The sequence below is a fragment of the Puma concolor genome, chromosome B2, assembly GCF_028749965.1.
Source record: "Puma concolor isolate L17-30 chromosome B2, mPumCon1.1.hap2, whole genome shotgun sequence".
NCBI classification, from domain to species: Eukaryota; Metazoa; Chordata; class Mammalia; order Carnivora; family Felidae; genus Puma; species Puma concolor.
The window spans coordinates 76,234,056-76,254,339 of NC_141671.1; the positions used below are offsets into that span (position 1 = coordinate 76,234,056).

Below are 20,284 nucleotides of genomic sequence, written 5' to 3' on the forward strand. Positions count from 1 at the left end.
CAGCCCAAACCTCCCCATCCTTAGATAATGCGTTCCATCCATTTTTTACCTCCTGTTTGGGTTCTTGAGGTCCCAAAGATACTTTGCTATATTAATTTTTATTGACATTATATTTTTACAATTTATATTTAGGTCTTTAAGCCATCTAAGCTCCCCTTTTTTAAATGATGTAAGGTAGGATTCTAGTTTTAATTTTCTCCACATAGTAGGTCAGCTTTCCCAATCCTTTTACTAAACACCTTATTCTTTTTATCTGTTGATTTTTGTGCTATCTTTGTAATTCATATATTCAGGGGGTCTGTGAGTTTCCATGACTTGGATACATATGAAAATATCTAGATTTTGGAGGTTAGTATAAGATAAAGCGTTTCATTAATATTTTTATATGGATTACATATTGAAACGATAATCTGGAGATGTCAGTTTAAATAAAATTAACATGGATTCCACCTATATTTTCTTTATATGAGGCCACTAGAAATTACATAGGTGGCTCACTTCCTTTGTCTATTGTACAGTGGTATTCTAGACTGCACTCTAGCAAAAAGAGAGCAGAGTATGAAGCAAGATAAACACGGATTTAGAGCCCACCTCCTTGACTTATTAGCTCTGTGGACTTGGTAAGCCACTTAAAATACCTACTTCATAGGAACTTGTGAGGACTACATTAATTAATCTATACAGAATACTTGAAACCTAGTAAGTAATCATCCAATGCTTGTTTTATTATCTTTCTCCGAGGATAAGGAAGTCGCTCATTTATTATAGTATAGAGCAAATATGACTACACATGTATTAAATGAAGTTCATATTGAAATTAGCTATGAGAATATTTTTAAAATTCATATACTGTCACATGACTGCCAAGGCCCAGCATTATCATTTTAAAATGTAACAATTTTTTAAGAGAAAAAGACAATCATAATTTTATTCATTCACTTTTTCTACACTTTAATAAATCTTTTGCATAGGTAAATACATTTAGTTAGAGTTGCAAGACAACATGGAAACAGACAAGAAATAAGCATTCTGGATCTTTTCAAAGTGACTATATTGAGGAAACTCTTGACTAAATGTTACTTTCAGAAATAACCGCACCCTGTCTATTCACACCTGAAACTATCTGTATAATCTTCAACCTTCAATAAAGTCATTGTACAGTATAGTTTATCTTGAACATCTTCTTCTACTTTTTAAAAGCATTATTTCAAGAACAGAAATTCTCCAAATAATTCTACAAATAAATAGCAAATGTTATTGCACCTGAGCTTAAGAATTTAAAATGGTTTCCATTGGTTCAGTTATTAATTTCTAAAGTAAAACTTGAAGTTAACAATTTCTGGGCTATAAGTACTGATGGTAATTAGAATATCTTAATACCTGATGTAAAGATAGTTTCTGATACTGGGGAATTGGGTTACAAAATTTCCTCCATACTCAGAGTAAAGTGAGTTTATTGTAACACAGTGAGCTCTAATTACCTGAGCTAATCAAGGAAACAAGAGGGCAGGTCACTTAAGTGAGAACCCAGCTTGTCTGGGAACCACACTCTTGCCCCTGACACCAGAGATCTTTGTCCTAAGAGGTCAGCTCCACAGGCAGCCCTTTCTCAAGGATATTACCTACTCTCTTTCAGCTCTTTCTGTGGCTCAGGCTATGCTGAAATGAAGGTACCAACTTCTGGACAGGCACCACAGTCTGCAAATGTTCAGCAGCAATAGTGTGAAGGATAGGGCATTCAGTCAGGGGAGGAAGAAAAGTGCTTCTAGAAGAGAGATCTGACTGAGAATCAAAATGATAAGAAGATGTAACAATGGGGAAAGAATATTAAAATCTAAGGCTGCACAAGGCATTGTAAACAGCAATGATCTTTCTTAGAAATGTTAGCGTTCAGTTGCACTAGAAGAACTAATATAATGTAGGACTGGAATAAAAATACCTGAGAAGTTATTTTTCTCTAGGCAATGAAGTAAGTGTTGTTTCTGCTTTTAGCAAAAATTCATCTATGCCTAAATTCATTTCTATCTTTATTAAAAAGAAAAAAGAGTAGATTTTTAACAAAATGGTCAACAAAATAATTATGGATTTTAATGTTGGGCATATCAATTTGTTACTAATTTTGGTCTTTCCATTAGTTCCCTATATAAAAATGGTGTGTTTCTCAGTAGTAGGTACAATAGCTTTTTAAGAGAACTTGGGCAAAATAATTAAGAGAGAAACCATAAATAATGAGAAAGTAAATGAAGCAAAATCGTCTAGTGTGATGTTTACCCCAAAGTATATTAATATTCTTCCATGAATTTTTATAGTTAAAGTAAAATTATCCTAGTCTAGAATATTACGAGTAATTAGAAAAGATTCCAATCTTTAAAAATTATGAGAGACTTTAAGATCTCATTAATGGAATTAGAAATGTCAGTAATTATGCTACTGGTCAAGTTTGGTCTGTATTTTCTGGGCCTCTTCAGGCCAAGAATAACAATCAGGTAGAATCTGGTCATAATCAGTGCTATACATCTGAGAGCGGACAAATGCTTCCTTGTTTTGGGGTTCAGGATAAACTGTGGCTGTCTTTTCTTGGTAAGCATCTTTCACAATCTAGGAATAAAAAAAGAATATTAATTATTTTAATGAATAGAGTTGATGGTGAGCACATGTCAGTTTTCATCTGTTTCAAAAAATTAATTTATGTCTTGGCTGTTTACAAAAAATTAAGTTACATTATAATAAAAGCACACATACACAAAGAAGATAGAAAAGGAAAATGCAATTATAAATCACATAGCAGGAGGAGAACAGGACATCGCCAACAACGGAAAGTGTGAAGAACAGAGATTTATCAAAAGTGTGATCATAACAGGATTTCACAGATAATCCAGTGGTGAAAGTTTTGACATGACCTGAACGGTAACTAACTTGAACTAAATACCTTAGTATTCCTGCTAAGTTTGAACTCAGATAGCATGCGGTATCCACAATCCCTGTCCTGACCACAGCCTCCTACAAAATTTCCTTATTTATCCCTGTTCACCTAATCCGCTGGACTCCACAGTCAGTTATAATGCCCCTCCCCAGTATCACAGAATCTCCTGTCTCCCTGTCTTGCTGTCACACTCCCCATTCTAGTTCCTGGTCTGGGCAACCCTCAGTGCTGGCTTTCCCCTTTCATGGCTGCCTCCAGCGATGTCATACTTTTCCTAACCTTACCTGGGTTGATGTGGTTGCATATTATGTTTTTATCCTTTTCTTTAACAAACAAACACCCTTTGTCTCCCAGTTCCCACAAGGCAATTTCAAACCTTCCTCTGTCGTAACTGCATTTGACTCATCACTGTACTGAGAACATTCCAGCTACTCAGCGAAAACAGTCTCAATTTCCCCTTCCATCAACTCAAGTGAACTCCTCTACATCTTCAAACATTCGCTCTCCCCTTATTTGAGAAGAATGGATTCTCCCACTTGTCAAAATTAATCACTCTATACGTACTCTTTAATTCACTCCAGTTGTAAAAAAAAGCAATTGCTAGGAGCTATCTGTATAATAGAGTTATTTGGATAAGTCTGATTTTGAAGAAGATTGGAATGATTAAGTATTTCTTCTCAATGAAAAATTACGCATTGTGAAAAATTATGGTTACAAAGACTGTGCCATATTATGGAGAAATATTCATGAAAAACACACAGAACAAATGTATATACCGTGATTATGACAATATTAGCAAAGACAGCAGGCAAATGAAAAAAAGACTGGAGGCAAACACACCAAAATAATAAAACTGCTTATGTTAGAAAAATAGAGTATTGGATAGTTTCTTCTGTATTTCCCAAAGTGCCTATAATGTATTATTACTAGTTAACAGCTTTTTTGAGGTATAACTGACTGATTGCAAAATCCCAACATTTTAAGTGCACAATGAAATTATTTTTGTCAATTCGCAGAGTTGTGCAACTGTTACCGAATCCACTTTTAGAACATTTCCATCACCCCAGAGACCCCTTGTGCCTGTTTGCAATAGTTGTACTACTTTTATAACAAAACACATTATTTCATTCCTGACACAGACTGTGTGAAAGTTCACTCCTCTTTCTGGTCCCAGGACACACTCGCTGTATCAGTGACCCCCCCCCCCCCAATGAAGCCTCCACCCTCAGTGCTAGAGTCTGCAAGAGCAGTTTGTTCTCTGTTGCTTTCCTAATTCTCCCCAGTAACTTCTGTGCTACTGAAATTGCTTTTGTAAAAGGTCCTGCTAACTCTGTACATACTAAAAGTTCACCTGTTTTTCTCACCAGGATATCGCTCTTCCACCCCCATGCTGACACTGTGTCTTGTCTAATTTCTGACATGTTGCTCAGTTCTGAGTCTCATCTTAAAGTCCTAACTTCCTTTCATTGGCTTCTTACCTCTGTGTTCTGGACAGAGTAACAAACCATGTTCCATCCTTAGTTCTCACCTGCTATACTTGCTGTCCTGGTAGCTCCAAAAACTCCTGGCATTTCCCCCATTACCACATGGAAAATAGTTCCCACATCTTTATATTTAGTGTCTCTTTAAGTTTCAACCATTTCTATCAACTTGCTGGAGTTGTATGAATTCTATGTGAATGTGCCCTGAAACTTCAAACTTGCAGGTCACTTACACTATCTTCCTCCCTCAACTGGATTCTTTGTTCTGATTTCCCAGTTTCTGTCTCAGCACTTGATTTTCCCATGATTCTAGGTAGAATATCCGAGTCTTTATGAACTTCCCTGAGGTCCTCTGCTTTTGTACTTTCTCCTCTAATCATAAGCTAACACCTTTTCATTTATGTTTATTTTTGAGAGAGAGAAAGACAGAGTGAGAGCAGGGGAGGGGCGGAGAGACAGCGAGATGCAGAATCCAAAGCAGGCTCCAGGCTCTGAGCTGTCAGCACAAAGCCCAATGTGGGACTTGAACTCACGAACCTTGAGATCATGACCTGAGCTGAAGTCGGATGCTTAACCGACACCAGGCGCCCAGGCGCCCCAACACCTTTTCGTTTAAATCTTCACAATGAATTTAACATAATAATGTGCTGTTTGGTGTATTAACAATTCAAATTAGTTAAAAACTAGGAGATATAAAATAGTAGAAGATAAAAAGATACTCTTTCATGAATAGGTAATCAAGCAGATTATCTAAAGTTTTTTTGAAGGATTACTTGGGTTTTGAAGCATATGCCCTCAATCAATAAGGCATATAATGATACATGAATCCTAAATATGGTACCGTTTTGATAAATTTGCTAATAGTCTTTATTTTCAACCAAAAAACAATATTTCCCCTCAGGGGATACTTCGCAATGTCTGGAGACATTTTCGGTTGTCATAACTGGGCAGAGGCTGCTGACATCTGGTGGGTAGAGGCCAGGTATGCTTAGCATTCTATAATGCCAAGATAACCCCCACAACCAAGAGTTATCCAGCCAATATGTGCACAGTGCTGCGGCTGAGAAACCCTAGTTTACACCTGTACCATATAAACATAACCATTATGGGCTGACCTATGTCACCCAAAATTCATATGCACTAACTAACCCCCAGTACCTCAGAGTGTGATAATGTTTGGAGACAGGGACTTTAAAGAAGTAATTAAGTTAAAAATGAGGCTGTTTGGGTGGGCCCTAATCCAAACTGACTAGTGTTCTTATGAGAAGGGCAAATTTGGACACCCCAGGAGAGCCAAGGATGTTTGTGCACAAAGAAAAGACCATGTGAGGACACAGTGAGAAAGCAGTCATCTACAAGCTAAGCAGGGAGCCCTCCAAGGAAATCAGGCCTTCTACCCCTTAATCTTAGATTTCCAGCCCCCAGAACTGTGAGAAATAGATTTCTGTTGTTTGAGCCACCCAGTCTGTGGTATTTTGTTACAGCAGCCCTAAGAGGCTAATATAATTATATTGTAAAAAAAAGTCAATTTCTCTCTCATCTTAATTACAGAAAAATTCTGTCTTTAGGTTCTTCTTGGCTAATTGTTTCATTAGCTCATCTGCCACCCCAACAGCTTTGAGTTCCTTGCCCTCATTGTTTAGCCCTCTGCCCAATATTATCAATTGTGATCTTTAAGATGCTATACATCATAGAAACATAGATAAGACAAGTGATTCAAATGATTCTAAATGTTACTATACCGTATCTGCAATATTTTGGTGACAACACAAGTGAAATATGGAACACAATAAGTTAAAAAAGGTGAAATAGGAGAAGCCTAACTGAAAGGGAATCCTACTAACTTATTTAGATTATGGGACAGATAAAGAATGATAGGGAAATCAATGATTCACCCCAATTCTTCCATTCCTAGGGATGAAGTGTAGTTCCTAAGCTCTGCTAAAGCACTGTGTCTCATTTCTCTGACTTCTGACAAAATAAGATGATACAGATATACATTTCAAGGAAGTGAAGTGATTTTTAGTGGCTAAAAATGCATATTTAGCAATAGAAGGAATTAAAAATAATAAGACTTGAAAAAGAGTGGTTTTACCTTTGCTGCAATTTTCAGAGAAACATCTCTAATGGTGTCCAAAGGAGGATAAAGCCGGCCCTCTTCCAAGTGTTTATCTGATACTTGCTGGGCTATAACCTTTCAAAATAAGAAAGACAAATATGTTTTTACTTCACACCATACAATGTGATGGTTATGAGGATACCTAGGTGAATGATCACATATGGTCATATATGGAAGCAGGGCACATTAATGTGATCACCTAATTTTGTCTTTCCCTTTGTCGATGGGAAAACTGAGTCCAGAAGACTTGGTGACTGGTGGGATCCCACCATCAGTAAAGATGGGAACAGAATCTGCACTGCCTCTTACTCCAGTTCCTTTTCTACTGTGCCATGAAATGCTGGAAGCTTTTCCATCCGATGTGCCTGAGGAACAGGGGAGAGAGGGGCGAGGAAGGCAGAGGAGGATGACAGAAGTGATGGACAAGGACCCTGAGAGTACAGGAGGGAAGGGATCCAAGGCTGATCACACTGCTTCTCCTAGCTCACATATTCTGGCATAAGAGGTACAGCACGGGACTGAGAGAGCCACTTTGGAGTCACATTGCAAGTAGGGTTTCAATTTATCCAGATTCTGGATTCTCTGAATCACCTAACTGGTCTCAGCATTTGCTGTTCCCAGACCATTCCCCATTTCTAAATTAAATGACATATACTTAAGAATTTGCTAAGAGGGTAGATCTTATGGTAAGTGTTCTTAACTCCCTCCCTCTCTCTCTCTCTCTCTCTCTCTCTCACACACACACACACACACACACACACACACACACACACACACACAAAGAGAGTAGGAAAGAGCATTTGGCAATGATAGACATATTTATGGCATGTATTTTGGTGATCAAGTTGTGTGATTAAATATGTACAGCTTTTTGTATGTCAATCATACCTCAGTAAAGTATTTTTTTTAATGAGACAGATTGACACTACATGCCTCCTGATGTGATGCACTGAGAAGGATGCAATCATTAGGCATTTAGTACTCCTAACAAAACCGCATAACTTGAATTCAATCATGAGGAAACAATCAGATAAACCCAAAGTGGGGAACATTGTAAAAACCAACTGGCCTGTATGCTCCAAAATGTCAGTGCCATAAAGGAAAGACTGAAATATTCTTGCAGATTAAAGGATTAGTCTAGAGGCTATAAAGGCCTTTTCTAATGGATAATTGGTGAAATTTGAATCCGGACTGTGCATTAGATAATAATATTCTATCAGTGTTAAAGTTCCTGAATTGAAAATGGTACAGAGATCACATAAAAAAATGTCCTGAAATATCTAGGGGTAAAGGGACATGATACTGTAAGTTGCTCTCAAGCGGTTCAACAATAAAGTTCTATATGCTAAGTTATTTGCTGAACCTTCTGGGGCACAGAGGTAGACTCAGCAATTGTGAAGTTCCCTCCAGCTCTAAGACTTTGATTAGGCATTTCAGTGTGGCAAGTCTAAAGCAGTATGTGGCTGGCTCTATTATTTAACAGACCTGAGGGTGCAGACAGGAAGTAGAAAATCTTCCTCATTTGAAACATTTTGCATAAGCAAACACGTATTTTTCACTATCTCTTAATATGTTAGATTTTTAAATCATGAAATTATTTCTGCAATTGTTTTATTGCCATCAGCAAATATGAAAGACACTGAGCAAGTATAACACCAAGAGAGGATAAAAAAGCAGTTCCTGCCCTTGAGAAAGTTAGAAGTTAGTGAGGAAGAAAAAGGGAATACTGAAAGAGAGGACAGCCTAGGTCAAAGGTGAAATGTGAGTGTTAAGAAATCCAGAAGTACAGTGGAGACAGCTTAGTATGGGACTGAAGGAGAGCTAGGAGTCAGACAAAAGGGAAGGGCTGGGCACTCCAGAAAGAAGACAGATTCAGACCAAAGGCAGAGATGTATGAGCTGGACTCAGTGATCCCCAGTGTCCTGATCTGGGGGAGCAGAGGGGAATCTAAATAGAGAATAAGGATTGGAGCACTGTCAATGCCAAATTAAGGAATTTTGGTTAAATTCTATGGGTGACTGAGGATATTGTGAACAAGGATATTTAGGCAGGAGTGTGGGGTGGGGGGAGAGCAGGATGAAGTTACTAGTACAACTGCTATTTGATTAATATTACATTACATATTATGCAAAATATATAATTATAATTACAGAAAGCTGATCACAAAGAATTTTATAATAAAGACATTGTTCAGCCCTTTATTTCTTGCCTTTATAACAGGATGTTGAGCAAAACTTTTCCTTGGCCCCAGAATTGGTGATCAGGGCCCCCAACACTAGAAGAAATGGAATTAAGTGTTCCACATTATTATGAAGCCACCAAATAGTGTGAGGACTGCCACATCCCTCAGAACCTAAGAGGGGGCGGAATCAGCCCTGCCAGCCCCACAAACACAGCCACCCCTTTTCAGAAGGCTGCAATGGGGAGAATCAGGGAGAGTCACTAGAACCATAGTCTGGCCTAGTGGGTAATGCAGTGGCTTCTCTCCCCTCTTCTTCTTGCACACTGCCCTCTCTTGAAAGCATGAGGTGCCCTCAAGAAGGAGAGTTTGGCATTCTATTTCTCACTTAGCCTGAGCAGTTACAGACATGTTTATGTAAGCAGAGGTGAAGAGGATGGGAAAGGAGAATCAGATAGAAAGGGGGGTGGGGGAGTTGCTTGGGGAGGAGCCTGTATCCCCAGAAGGCATGAGCTTCCAAGCCAAGTTACCACTGCAGAGGAGGATCTCAGAAGCTGAGCAAGGGAAAAAGGCTGAACTGGAGCCAGATCTCTCATGTCATGCCACAGAGGGCCCCAAAGAGTCCTCTAAACTCTTGTACACATACCCCATGAGAAAGCCAGATATGGGCTCCTGCCTCAGATGGTTCAATGGCCTAAAAAAGTGGAGAGTTAATAAAAGACATGTTTGGGGTGCCTGGATGGATGGCTGAGTGGGTCGAATGTCTGATTCTTGACTTTGACTGAGGTCATAATGCCAGGATCGTGGGATAGAGCCCTGTGTTGGGCTCTGCACTAGGCATGGAACCTGCGTAGGATTCTCTCTCCCTCTCCCTCTACCCCTGTCCCCTGTTCATATGCTCTCTAAAAAAAGGGAAGGGAAGGGAAGGGCAGGGCAGGGCAGGGCAGGGAAGGGAGAAGGGAAGGGAAGGGAAGGGAGAAGGGAAGGGAAGGGAAAGGAAGGGAAAAGGGAAGGAAAGGAAGGAAAGGGGAAAGGAAAGGAAAGGAAAGGAAAGGAAAGGAAAGGAAAGGAAAGGAAAGGAAAGGAAAGGAAAGGAAAGGAAAGGAAAGGAAAGGAAAGGAAAGGAAAGGAAAGGAAAGGAAAGGAAAGGAAAGGAAAGGAAAGGAAAGGAAAGGAAAGGAAAGGAAAGGAAAGGAAAGGAAAGGAAAGGAAAGGAAAGGAAAGGAAAGGAAAGGAAAGGAAAGGAAAGGAAAGGAAAGGAAAGGAAAGGAAAGGAAAGGAAAAGGGAAAGGGAAAGGGAAAGGAAAGGAAAGGACAGGGCATGTTTGTCCTTTTCCATACCCTTCCTTTCTGTTTCCAACACATTTGAAGAAATAGGCCTTGATAAGAAGGGGGAGGAGGTGTTCAGAGCCCAGACATGCTCTTTTCCCTGAGCCCCTCAAGATGCTGGGATGGGAGAATAATAAAAGAGAAGGGGCTCTCAGCCAGCTGCTGTGGCAGGCCTCTTGTACTGAAGGAACAAGAGATGATATCTGAATTGGATACTGATTCTGAACGGAACAGATGTTTAATTATTGTTCACTGATATATTCCCCAGCACCCAGAATAATGAGTAGCACATAGCAGGTATTAATCAATACTTGTTAAAAGAATGGGTGAATTGAAATGGAATTAAAAGTTACTGAGATGCCATTAAGAGAAAGAAAAGAAAGACTTGATGGAGAATTATTCAAAACAGTGATTGTCAGGAAAAATAAAACCATTTTATGTTGATGCCCCATTGAATTTAGGCTGCTTACAAAATCCTGTTACTTCTTGTTGTTCTGCAAAGGATCTGTAGCAGATTCAAATCATTGGCATTTCTTAGATGTTAAAGCAAAAACCTGTATAGGTATCTAGTACTGTTATTTAACTGGATAGAGAAAAAATGAGTAGCACAATGTTGAACGGATATAACAGCATGGTGGTTGAAAGCTCAGGCTGTGATGTGATGTACGTCTATATTCAAATTCTAACTGCAATAATTACTGTTTGTTTGAATTGGGCAAATTAATTAACCTTCCTAAGCCTAGTTTTCCCTTTGGCGATAGAAGACTACTAACAATTCCTAATTCATGAGATTAAACAAAATAAATGCCAGTAAGGAATTTACCACATTGTCTGAGAAAGTAAATGTTCGGTATGTTTTAGCTATTTCACTTTTTGCTTAATGTTTATTTATTTATTTCGAGACAGCATGCATGCTTGCACACGCATACTCATGCACACACACAAGCGGATGGGGGAGGGGCACAGGGAGAGAGAAAGAGAGAATCCCAAGCAGGCTCCACACTCAGCACAGAGCCTGACATAGGGCTCGGTCTCACCACCATGAGATCATGACCTGAGAGGATATCAAGAGTAAGATGCTCAACCGACTGAGCCCAGGTTGAGCCCTCTTAGCTATTTCACTTTTAAAAGAACAGAGGGGCAGTCACCATGGCAGAATGGAAGTAAAATAGCTTTGGGGGCCAGATCTAGCTCTACAATATGAAAGCTAGTAAGCTTTTTGAGGTGGAGGCAAGTTCTATAACCAATCAACTGCAAATGATTTCTATGAGATAAGAGGTATACTGTTCCTCTCACCATTGGGGTCCAGCATCATTGCTTCTTGTCTAGAATGTTGCACAATATCATTTTAAAGAGACCGGGGACAGTAAGAAGATGGCTGAGTAAATTAGAATCAGTCTGAATCTTTGCTCTCCACGTATGCCTGTCACACAGAGAGAGAACCGAGACACCATAGAACAGAGCCAAGTAGCAAACACGTGACCAGGGGAGCCTCATGTTAGGAATGAAATCACTAACATGGAAGGGATTGACTTGGGGGAAAAGGGGAGAGTATACAAGAGTCTTAACGCTACTCTCACCTATTACCTCATTCACTCAAAAACTATTTGCTGCTTTTGATATGTCACTGGTGTCTCTCTACACTGTGTCCGCTTTCAAATGATCTGTCTTTGTTTCATTTTGGCAATGTTACAGCAGCTGGATTTTCAGTTATCCAGTGACTTCAGTGAATCAAAGTTTCCTCCAGATGCTGTTGTCTGTGGTGACCATCTCTAGTGTCCTCCACACAGACCTCAGAAAGGGGTGGGGTGAGGCAGATGAGAGAACACAGAGCAGGTGGTTCAGGAGGAATGGGATAAGGACAGGCAGCCAGACACGCCTCTCAGATGTGGACAGGAGGCGAGGAGTATGTTCCCAGGAGGGCTGACTCAAGGGAGCACTAAGTGCTCTTAGCAGAGGTTCAGAAGGTTGTGAGGGTACCAGGAAAGCCAGAATCCTCTTTGTTGTAACAGCGTGGTGGTTGAAAGCTCGGGCTGTGATGTAAGGTAGGTCTATATTCAAATTCTAACTGCAATAATTACTATTTGGTTGAATTTAGGCAAATTAATTAACCTTCCTAAACCTAATTTTCTCAAGATGAGCCATGGTAGTCACCAAAGGATTCAAGCATGAGGTGGGGAGTGAAGTTAACAGAAGGAGAGGCTTAGATAGGTGAATAGTTCTCAGAGTTTTCCAGGCAGGATAATAGAGCAGTTATACAGGTGTGTGCCTGCATGTTGTGTTTGAAGCTTTGGGATGAGGGAGAATGAAAGAATGACAGGCTTCTAAGCTTTGGTGTCTACTTAGAAAGGAGTTATCACTAAATGCAGTGCAAATACTGAAGGTGAAGGAAGGTGAAAAGTATGGTTTTATGCATTTTGTGTTTAAGAAAAAGCAACTGGAGACACGTTACAAGATGAGACTAGAGACACAGATTTGGCCACTTTTAGACTTAAGATAATGGAACCCAGAGAATGGATGAAATCTCTGAAAGCATAAGAAAAAAGGGGAAAAAGTTACAACAACAACAAAATCAATGCTAGAAAAAAGCTCTTAGTTAAAAGGGACATGGAAAGAAGACAAAGTAAACAATGAGGTGGTGTGAAAAACAAGACTGTTGTGTTGAAGCCTAAGAGAAAACCAGTGGAAAGGCCAGAAGAGGTAGCCAGAGAGATCACTAGCTACAAGAAGGGCACTGCTGACATTACATTTTCTTTTTTCTTCAAAGTTTTTTGATAGTATTTATTACTTTGCCTGGATGGTAAATGGAAGGATTTTTTTTTTCATGGAGTTTGTCACTAGATGGTGCTGGAGTTATTTAGGAAAGCAAACATGGGCTACATTGAGTAGAAGATCTCCCCCCCCCCTTTGATGTGTCTGTTATGTAGAACAATAATTATATTTTTCTTAATGTGTGAACAGCTTTGATAAGCTCTCTTAGTGAGCAGATATCTACTTATGTATAACAAGATTTTAGGAGATAAAGAAACTCTGGGACACCAGCTGCGATGCTTCTACTGCAGGGAAGACAAAGAAAAGAGCAGGACATTACAGCTTCGCTATCTGTTCTCACAGAATGATGCCAGGCGCTAAACACTGGGATTATACTCCTTAGACCACAACAATAACAGAAGACTCCATCTATATTCTCCAAGTTCCTCTTCAAAACAGAAAGCACAGTATGTTCGCACGCTGAAAATATCTGAATTTTAATCAACTTTTATTTGGTTCAGTTCAGTTACCACGTTGTACAGTGGTCTCATTTTAGAAGAAATTCACTCAAATCTCTCATCCGTGAACTGCATCCTGCTCAAACAAGGTATCAACCAGATGAACATTCTGATTATCAAAAGCTCATGATTTTACAAATATGTGCCAAATCACTGTATCGTCCCCCTGAAGTGTGTGTGGGAAGGAAAGGGAACTGATGGGAACCTGAAGTTTATGGTACGTCTTGTGCCATAAGTAATAAAGTCTTTGTCTCTGACCTAAGAGTTTTGGGTCTTTTGCCAGCATCCATGAAACTGTGGCAGGCTAACTCATTAGCTTGCAACTAAGGTAAGGTTTCAGATCCTTCACTTCTTAAGAACAGCTCACCAGTCCCTATTGGGTCTGTTACGTGATGTTCGGAGAATCTTTCCTGAAGGCCCACACTCAAACCCACATGTGTCCTTTTAATGAGTTCAAAAACACTAATTCCCTGTTATAATTTTCTTTCTGCTTAAAATATTAGAGTAGTTTCTGTTTTCTGCCCTGTACCCTCAATGAATACACACTTCTTCACTATTCCAAATCAGACTTTCATTTTAAACCTTCAAAATGCTGTTATTTAGGAAAGTTTGGAGAAACATTGGTCACTGCATTATGATTTGGAAACAGTATTTTCAATTGTGTCACTACTGTCACAGAATTTGATTGGAAGTATGAAGACGAAAATGAGTTCCTTGTAAGAGATCACAACAGTTTTTTTACTGGCTACTGAAAAATAGTCTTTTACTCGTGACTCCAATGTGAACCTGCTACCGACCCCTTATTCTCCACTAGGAGAGATTTTTTTCTTCTTCGGACTTTGTACCTTATAGGGAGTGAGCTGAGATGCTATATAAATAAATAAATCATTAACCCACATGGAGCTCATCTGGTGTTTTACAGCCTTGGTGAACACAGAGTTTACAATACCTCAGCAGTTGTGAGAAAAATCTCATCTGTGATATGTCTCAGTCCACAAGCCACAACACCAAGAGCGATTCCAGGAAACACATAGGAATTGTTTCCTTGGCCAGGATATAGGGTCCGTCCATCTGGAAGAGTGACTGGATCAAAAGGACTGCCGCTGGCAAAAATTGCACGCCCCTACAACACAGACACACAACTAACTTTAAAAAGAAGCACGGTATTTTAAAAGAAATGTATCATAACAGAACTACCCCACAGTTAGAGTACTGAGCATTTAGGAAGAAGACTAATTTTCATTAACCCTCTAATAAGTCTGGGCAAGCTTTTATGATGTTGGCAGTAAGTTCTGGAGTGGGTGATTACTACTACTCTCTGTCTCCCTCTCTACTCCTCAGAGAAGTGTGTAAAGCACAGGAAACCCAAGACCACCACTCTATTCGCTGCAGTGGTCCAACCCAGAAGCCTATCAACCATTTCTATATGGGGTTCAGATTACAGACTTCTGAAGCTGAAAAAAATGATAGGTTAACATTAGAGTATTGGAAAGTATGACATTTTAGGTTAGAGTTTAGGGATCTACACAGTTTTCTTTAATTTTTTAAAAACGTTTATTTTTGAGAGAGAGAGAAAGAGAGAGCACAAGCCAGGGAGGAACAGAGAGAGAGACAGAATCTGAAGCAGGCTCCAGTATCTGAACTGTCAGCACAGAGCCTAACTTGGGGTTCAAACTCACAAACCTCGATATCATGACCTGAACCAAAGTCAGAGGCTTAACCAACTGAGCCACCCAGGCATCCCTACAAGCAACTTTCTAACGTAACTTAATTATTTTATAGATATACATATATGTATACACACATATATTTAAGAAAAAGACCTGCAACATGATATATAAGCTCATTTATCTCCCTCCCTGCTTTCACTTCCTACCTACTATTTTATAATCATCATATTTTAAGGAGAACAGCATTCAATAAATGACAGCTAAATATTTTCGTGTACACGGAGTGTTAATATGGAGAAGAAAATCTCTTCATACTATTTCTGGATTATAGTTTTTCATGCTTCAATAATCTTCCTGTATTTCTATTTTTAACCTTTCCTGACAACCTTTCCCTTGTGCCTAAAGCAGCAGAGACTCATCCAGCACAGACAGACCTTTGCCTGTTCTGTATCCTTTAGCTAAACCAGTGTTTAAGTTTTCAGCCTCAAAATGACTTTCAATTTTATGCCCTTTTTTTTTTTTTTTAAACAACATAGAACATCATGCAAGATGATTAAGAAAGAGTTTAGGTCATTTATATCAGACACATTCAAATTTAAAAACACAATTATGGGGCACCTGGGTGGCTCAGTTGGTTAAGTGTCCAACTTCAGCTCAGGTCATGATCTCATGGTTTGTGGGTTCGAGCCCCGCATTGGGCTCTGTATTGACAGCTCAGAGCCTGGAGCCTGCTTAGGATTCTGTGTCTCCCTCTCTCTATGCCCCTCCCCCACTCATGCTGTGTCTCTCTCAAAAATAAATAAACATTAAAAAAATTTTTTTTAATTTAATAACACAATTATACAAATTTGGCTAATTGTGTTTATTTCTATTACTGGTGAGTCTATAAACTCTTGACACCTGTTGAGATATATGACAAAATAACTACAAAACCACTTATTTGTTATTTGTCTACTGTGCTAAAATTTTATTATTTGTGCACCATGCTACAATTTTATTGCTCAAAGGGGTTTTTTTTTTCTTCCCCTTTTAAAAATTTAAGGACTACTGAGGGATGTCCGGCAAATTTCCCAATCTGCAGATGGGCTGAAAATTAAAATTATTGAGGAGATTGATGCCATCCCAAATTAAGAGACATAGACAATGGAGTGGCTCCTTGCCAACATTTCATTAATTCTAGTAATGAGCATTTAAGGTTATAATATTAAGGAAGTAGAGCCATCAATTTCTGATTTGTGCAGAGTGACCTAACTTTGTGTCATGTTTGCCTTTTCTAGTGCATTTTGGATTTCTTTCCAAAATAAAAGTGTTAGATATATATGATTCAACCTCTGCTTCGTTATAATGACATTTTCAAGTCTTTGAAGGAAAAAAAGGCTATTGTCAACCTATCAGTCAAATATATGTTAATACAAACACAGTATAAAATAAGCCACTTTTTAGGAAACAGTAAAGTGTTGAAGCTTTAAGGACTTCTATCCCAAACTGGCTAGATGTCAAAATAGCTGCCCAAATGTACCACCCATGGCATCAAAATCCAAACCCAGGATTTAGCAAAACAAAAATAAGACTGAGGTTTTATACGGTATGCTTCAACGTTCAGAAATAGCTAGTTAAAAGTTATTTTAATAAGCATCTAGCATCAAAATTTTTCCTTTTTAGCTTTTATATTTAAGTGTTAAATGCTTCCAAATCACTTGAAAAAATTATCAATAAACTTTACAAAGTTTGTTTTACTGAAGAGGAGGATTTACACAACAACATTCTAGAAGAAGAAACAGTTCTAAACCCCTCTGACCTATTCACTTTTCTTTCTTTTTTTTTTTTTTTAATTTTTTTTTTTTTTCAACGTTTATTTATTTTTGGGACAGAGAGAGACAGAGCATGAACGGGGGAGGGGCAGAGAGAGAGGGAGACACAGAATCGGAAACAGGCTCCAGGCTCTGAGCCATCAGCCCAGAGCCCGACGCGGGGCTCGAACTCACGGACCGTGAGATCGTGACCTGGCTGAAGTCGGACGCTTAACCGACTGCGCCACCCAGGCGCCCCGTCACTTTTCTTTCTTTTTTTCTTTTTTTTTTTTCTTTTTTTTAATGTTTATTCATTTTTGAGACAGAGAGCATGAATGGGGGAAGGTCAGAGAGAGAGGGAGACACAGAATCTGAAACAGGCTCCAGGCTCTGAGCTGTCAGCACAGAGCCCGACGCGGGGCTCGAACTCACGGACCGCGAGATCATGATCTGAGCCGAAGTCGGATGCCCAACCGACTGAGCCACCCAGGCACCCCATTCACTTTTTTTTCAATCTTGGTTTAACTTTTAAATTAAGTAGTAAGAATCTTACATATCCTTGGTTCCTCCATAATGATTAAGAATTAGAGTATTAAAATATCAGACCCTGTGTCAGCACTGGCAGAGCTGGGGACTGGAGAGGGTGGGGAGAGAAGTTACACTTTTGCTTTACCTTGGTTAGTTTATAGCACTGCTCTGCAGTACATTCTGCTTTGCTAGTTGGATTACTCAATGCAAAAATAATAGGTCGGTCATTGAAGGCAGCCATGTCCTTGAGAATTTGTTCTGAGAATGCACCACCAATCGCAGCAACTCCTGATGTAGAAATGAGAAACCAGTGAATAGACTATCAGCGGTTAGTGAAGTAAGACGTCCATGCCCTCAAGACAATGAGACAGGTCAGGTCACTTTCTGATAGACCCTAAACAAAATATAGAAGATCTGCATTAACAGTGACAGAAAGAGATACGTTTGTTAATGCCAACAACCTTTAGGGTTACAAATCTCCAAGTATCTATACAAAACAACACAGATCTAACATTTGGCTCATAATACACCGAGTCAGTGATCAAATCACTAGGTATTTTGATGACAGACACTGATATCAGGAAATTAAAATGTACCTAATATATATTATCTCTCTATAAATAATTCTAGGAGTATATTCTAGTCTCTCAGGTTATAAAGTAATTATTTTTTATAAACCAGTGCTAACACTTAAGACAACCATCCAATTCAATTGTAAAACAGTATCACTCACTGAAAGACTCCTGACAAAGGATAAAGCAATTAGCATGATGGAAATGGAGAAAAATCCTGATACAATGTATTTTGTCAAAAACAAGACTTATTACAGTTTCTGCGATGGAGTATTTGTTTTTGTTACGATTATCATCATTGTTCTCAATACTGTCATGTTTACAAGAACTTCCAGGAGTGGATTATGATACAAAGTAAGAACTGACATTCTATACACACAAAATAAGGTACGAAGTTTCATACCCTCCTCTGAGTTTTTTTTAACCACATTAAATTTGGCTATATTAAACATCATATGTGCACACGCACTGTGTAAGCACTGTGTTAAGTGCTATGAGGAGTATAGATGTGGTCTCCCTGTCTTCAGGGAGGGTCTAGTAGTTAGTGCAGTATTTCTCAACCTCTGGGATATTAACATTGTGGGTTGGATAATTCTTTGTGTGGGGGGGAAGGGGTGCTTTCCTGTGCACTGTAGGGTGTTGAATACCATCTCCAGTCTCTACCCACTAGATGTCAGTGGCCCTGACCACCCCTCCCCCAACCCTTTCCAAAGTTGTAATAACGAAAAACATCTCCAGACATTGCCAAATGTTTCTTTGGGGGCAAAGTCACTCCCATTTGAGAACCAGTGTGTATCTGGAGCAATCAAGCCTGGGAAAGTGCTGAATCTGCCAAGGATGGACAGGTTGACAGAGTTAGCACAGGGGGCTACACACTTCAGCTGATAGGACTGAGAACACAGTACGAAATTTACAAATCTAAGTGTCCATGGGGTACTGTTGATTCAGTGAATGTGTAATTTTGTTTGTGAATTCCAAAGGTCAAAATTTCAAAAAGCTAAATTATGCCTCAAAAATCAATTAAGAAAATGAATCAGGCCAAAATGGGGTTGGGTTGGGTTTATGGGAAAGAGGGAGAAGTTTACCTATGAGGGCAGTTGGTTTTATTTCTTGAACAATGGCTTCTAGGTTCTTCATTTCTTCATGTTCATGGGCAAATTCCTTCTTCTCTTGTGTTAAGGCAGCACGTCCCTAAGTAAGGCAAATAAAAAGAAATGTTAAATCTGCCAAACATTTGTGAGCCAATGAAATTTCAGAATATTACACATATTACAAGTATTTGTGCTTAACATTTTTGTGTATCCTGTATTATACTTGTTCTTAAATTCTCTTCTCTAATTATTGGAGTATTCTTTCATTCAATCTTTCAACAAATACTTATTTCTCAATATTCTAGGCAATGGGGATGAGCAGTGAACAAACAAGTCTTTCCCTTTCTTAAATATTATTTAATATTAAAATCCTAACTCTACAGACATTTATGAGATTACTAATAAATGATAGTGCAAAATGTCATTTAAATAAAGATATCATTTACTAAACATTATTTGTATTAAATGTGTCTTAGAATGCAGAGTTGGCTTTAGTCACAACACTCCCAATTCATGTACCACTGAGTAAAAATTGAACTCAAGGCCATATTTATACCATAGCTTGATTTTCTAAATAAGTACTAGCTTTCAATATTTTTATGTTAATGTTTTGACTATGAATGTGTCATGTGTTATCTAGGAAACATTTAATTATAATTCTCTAGCTGCAAATTTTTTTATGTTTATGTATTTTTTGAGAGAGAGGAAAGGAGCACGCATGCGCGAGCAAGGGAAGGGCAGAGACAGAGGGAAACAGAGGATCCCAAGTGGGCTCGGCACTGACAGCAGACAGCCTGATGTGGGGCTCAAACTCACGAACCACGAGATCATGACCTGAGCAGAGATCGACGCTCAACTGACCGAGCCACCCAGGTGCCCCTCTAGTTGCAAATTTTTTATCTTGACTTAAAGTAATAAATCACTGCCTAATATTATATGGTACTTTGACTTACAAGTTGTTTTCACATATTTCATATGATCCCCTCAACAATTTTAAGAAGTAAGGCAAGTAATTAGAGTTATTTCACATGAGAAAACAGAGGCTCAGAGATATTAAAGGACTTGCCCAAGGAAGGCCCTGGAACTCAGTCTTTCCAATAATACAGCACAGTACAGTCCTGGAGAAAAAGCTTTACAAATGGTATAGGTCAGGTTGTTTACAAATTGTTGCTCTAAAGATGGTACAATTTTCTTGCTTTAAAAGGTTATTACCATTTTATTTCCATTTTAAAAATACTGTACATGTGAATTACAGATCACTTGCAGCATATGAACCTATTTGCTGCACTCGCTTCCTCATCTGTAAAATAAAGATGGTAAGTTCTACCTTAAA

The 20,284-nt window shown here is 38.9% G+C and overlaps 1 protein-coding gene across 1 annotated transcript in view; it reads right to left on the reverse strand.

The window, feature by feature from the left end:
- Nucleotides 1–934: 934 nt before the first annotated feature.
- ME1 (malic enzyme 1) overlaps nucleotides 935–20,284 on the reverse strand; it is a 199,467-nt gene continuing 180,117 nt past the window's right edge. The window contains exons 10-14 of the mRNA XM_086707319.1: nucleotides 18,946–19,051; nucleotides 17,434–17,576; nucleotides 14,250–14,423; nucleotides 6,500–6,598; nucleotides 935–2,598 (exon numbers count right to left, since the gene is read on the reverse strand). Coding sequence (XP_086563445.1) covers nucleotides 2,428–2,598; nucleotides 6,500–6,598; nucleotides 14,250–14,423; nucleotides 17,434–17,576; nucleotides 18,946–19,051 — 693 coding nt within the window. The 3' untranslated portion in view covers nucleotides 935–2,427. The remainder of the gene's footprint in view (nucleotides 2,599–6,499; nucleotides 6,599–14,249; nucleotides 14,424–17,433; nucleotides 17,577–18,945; nucleotides 19,052–20,284) is intronic.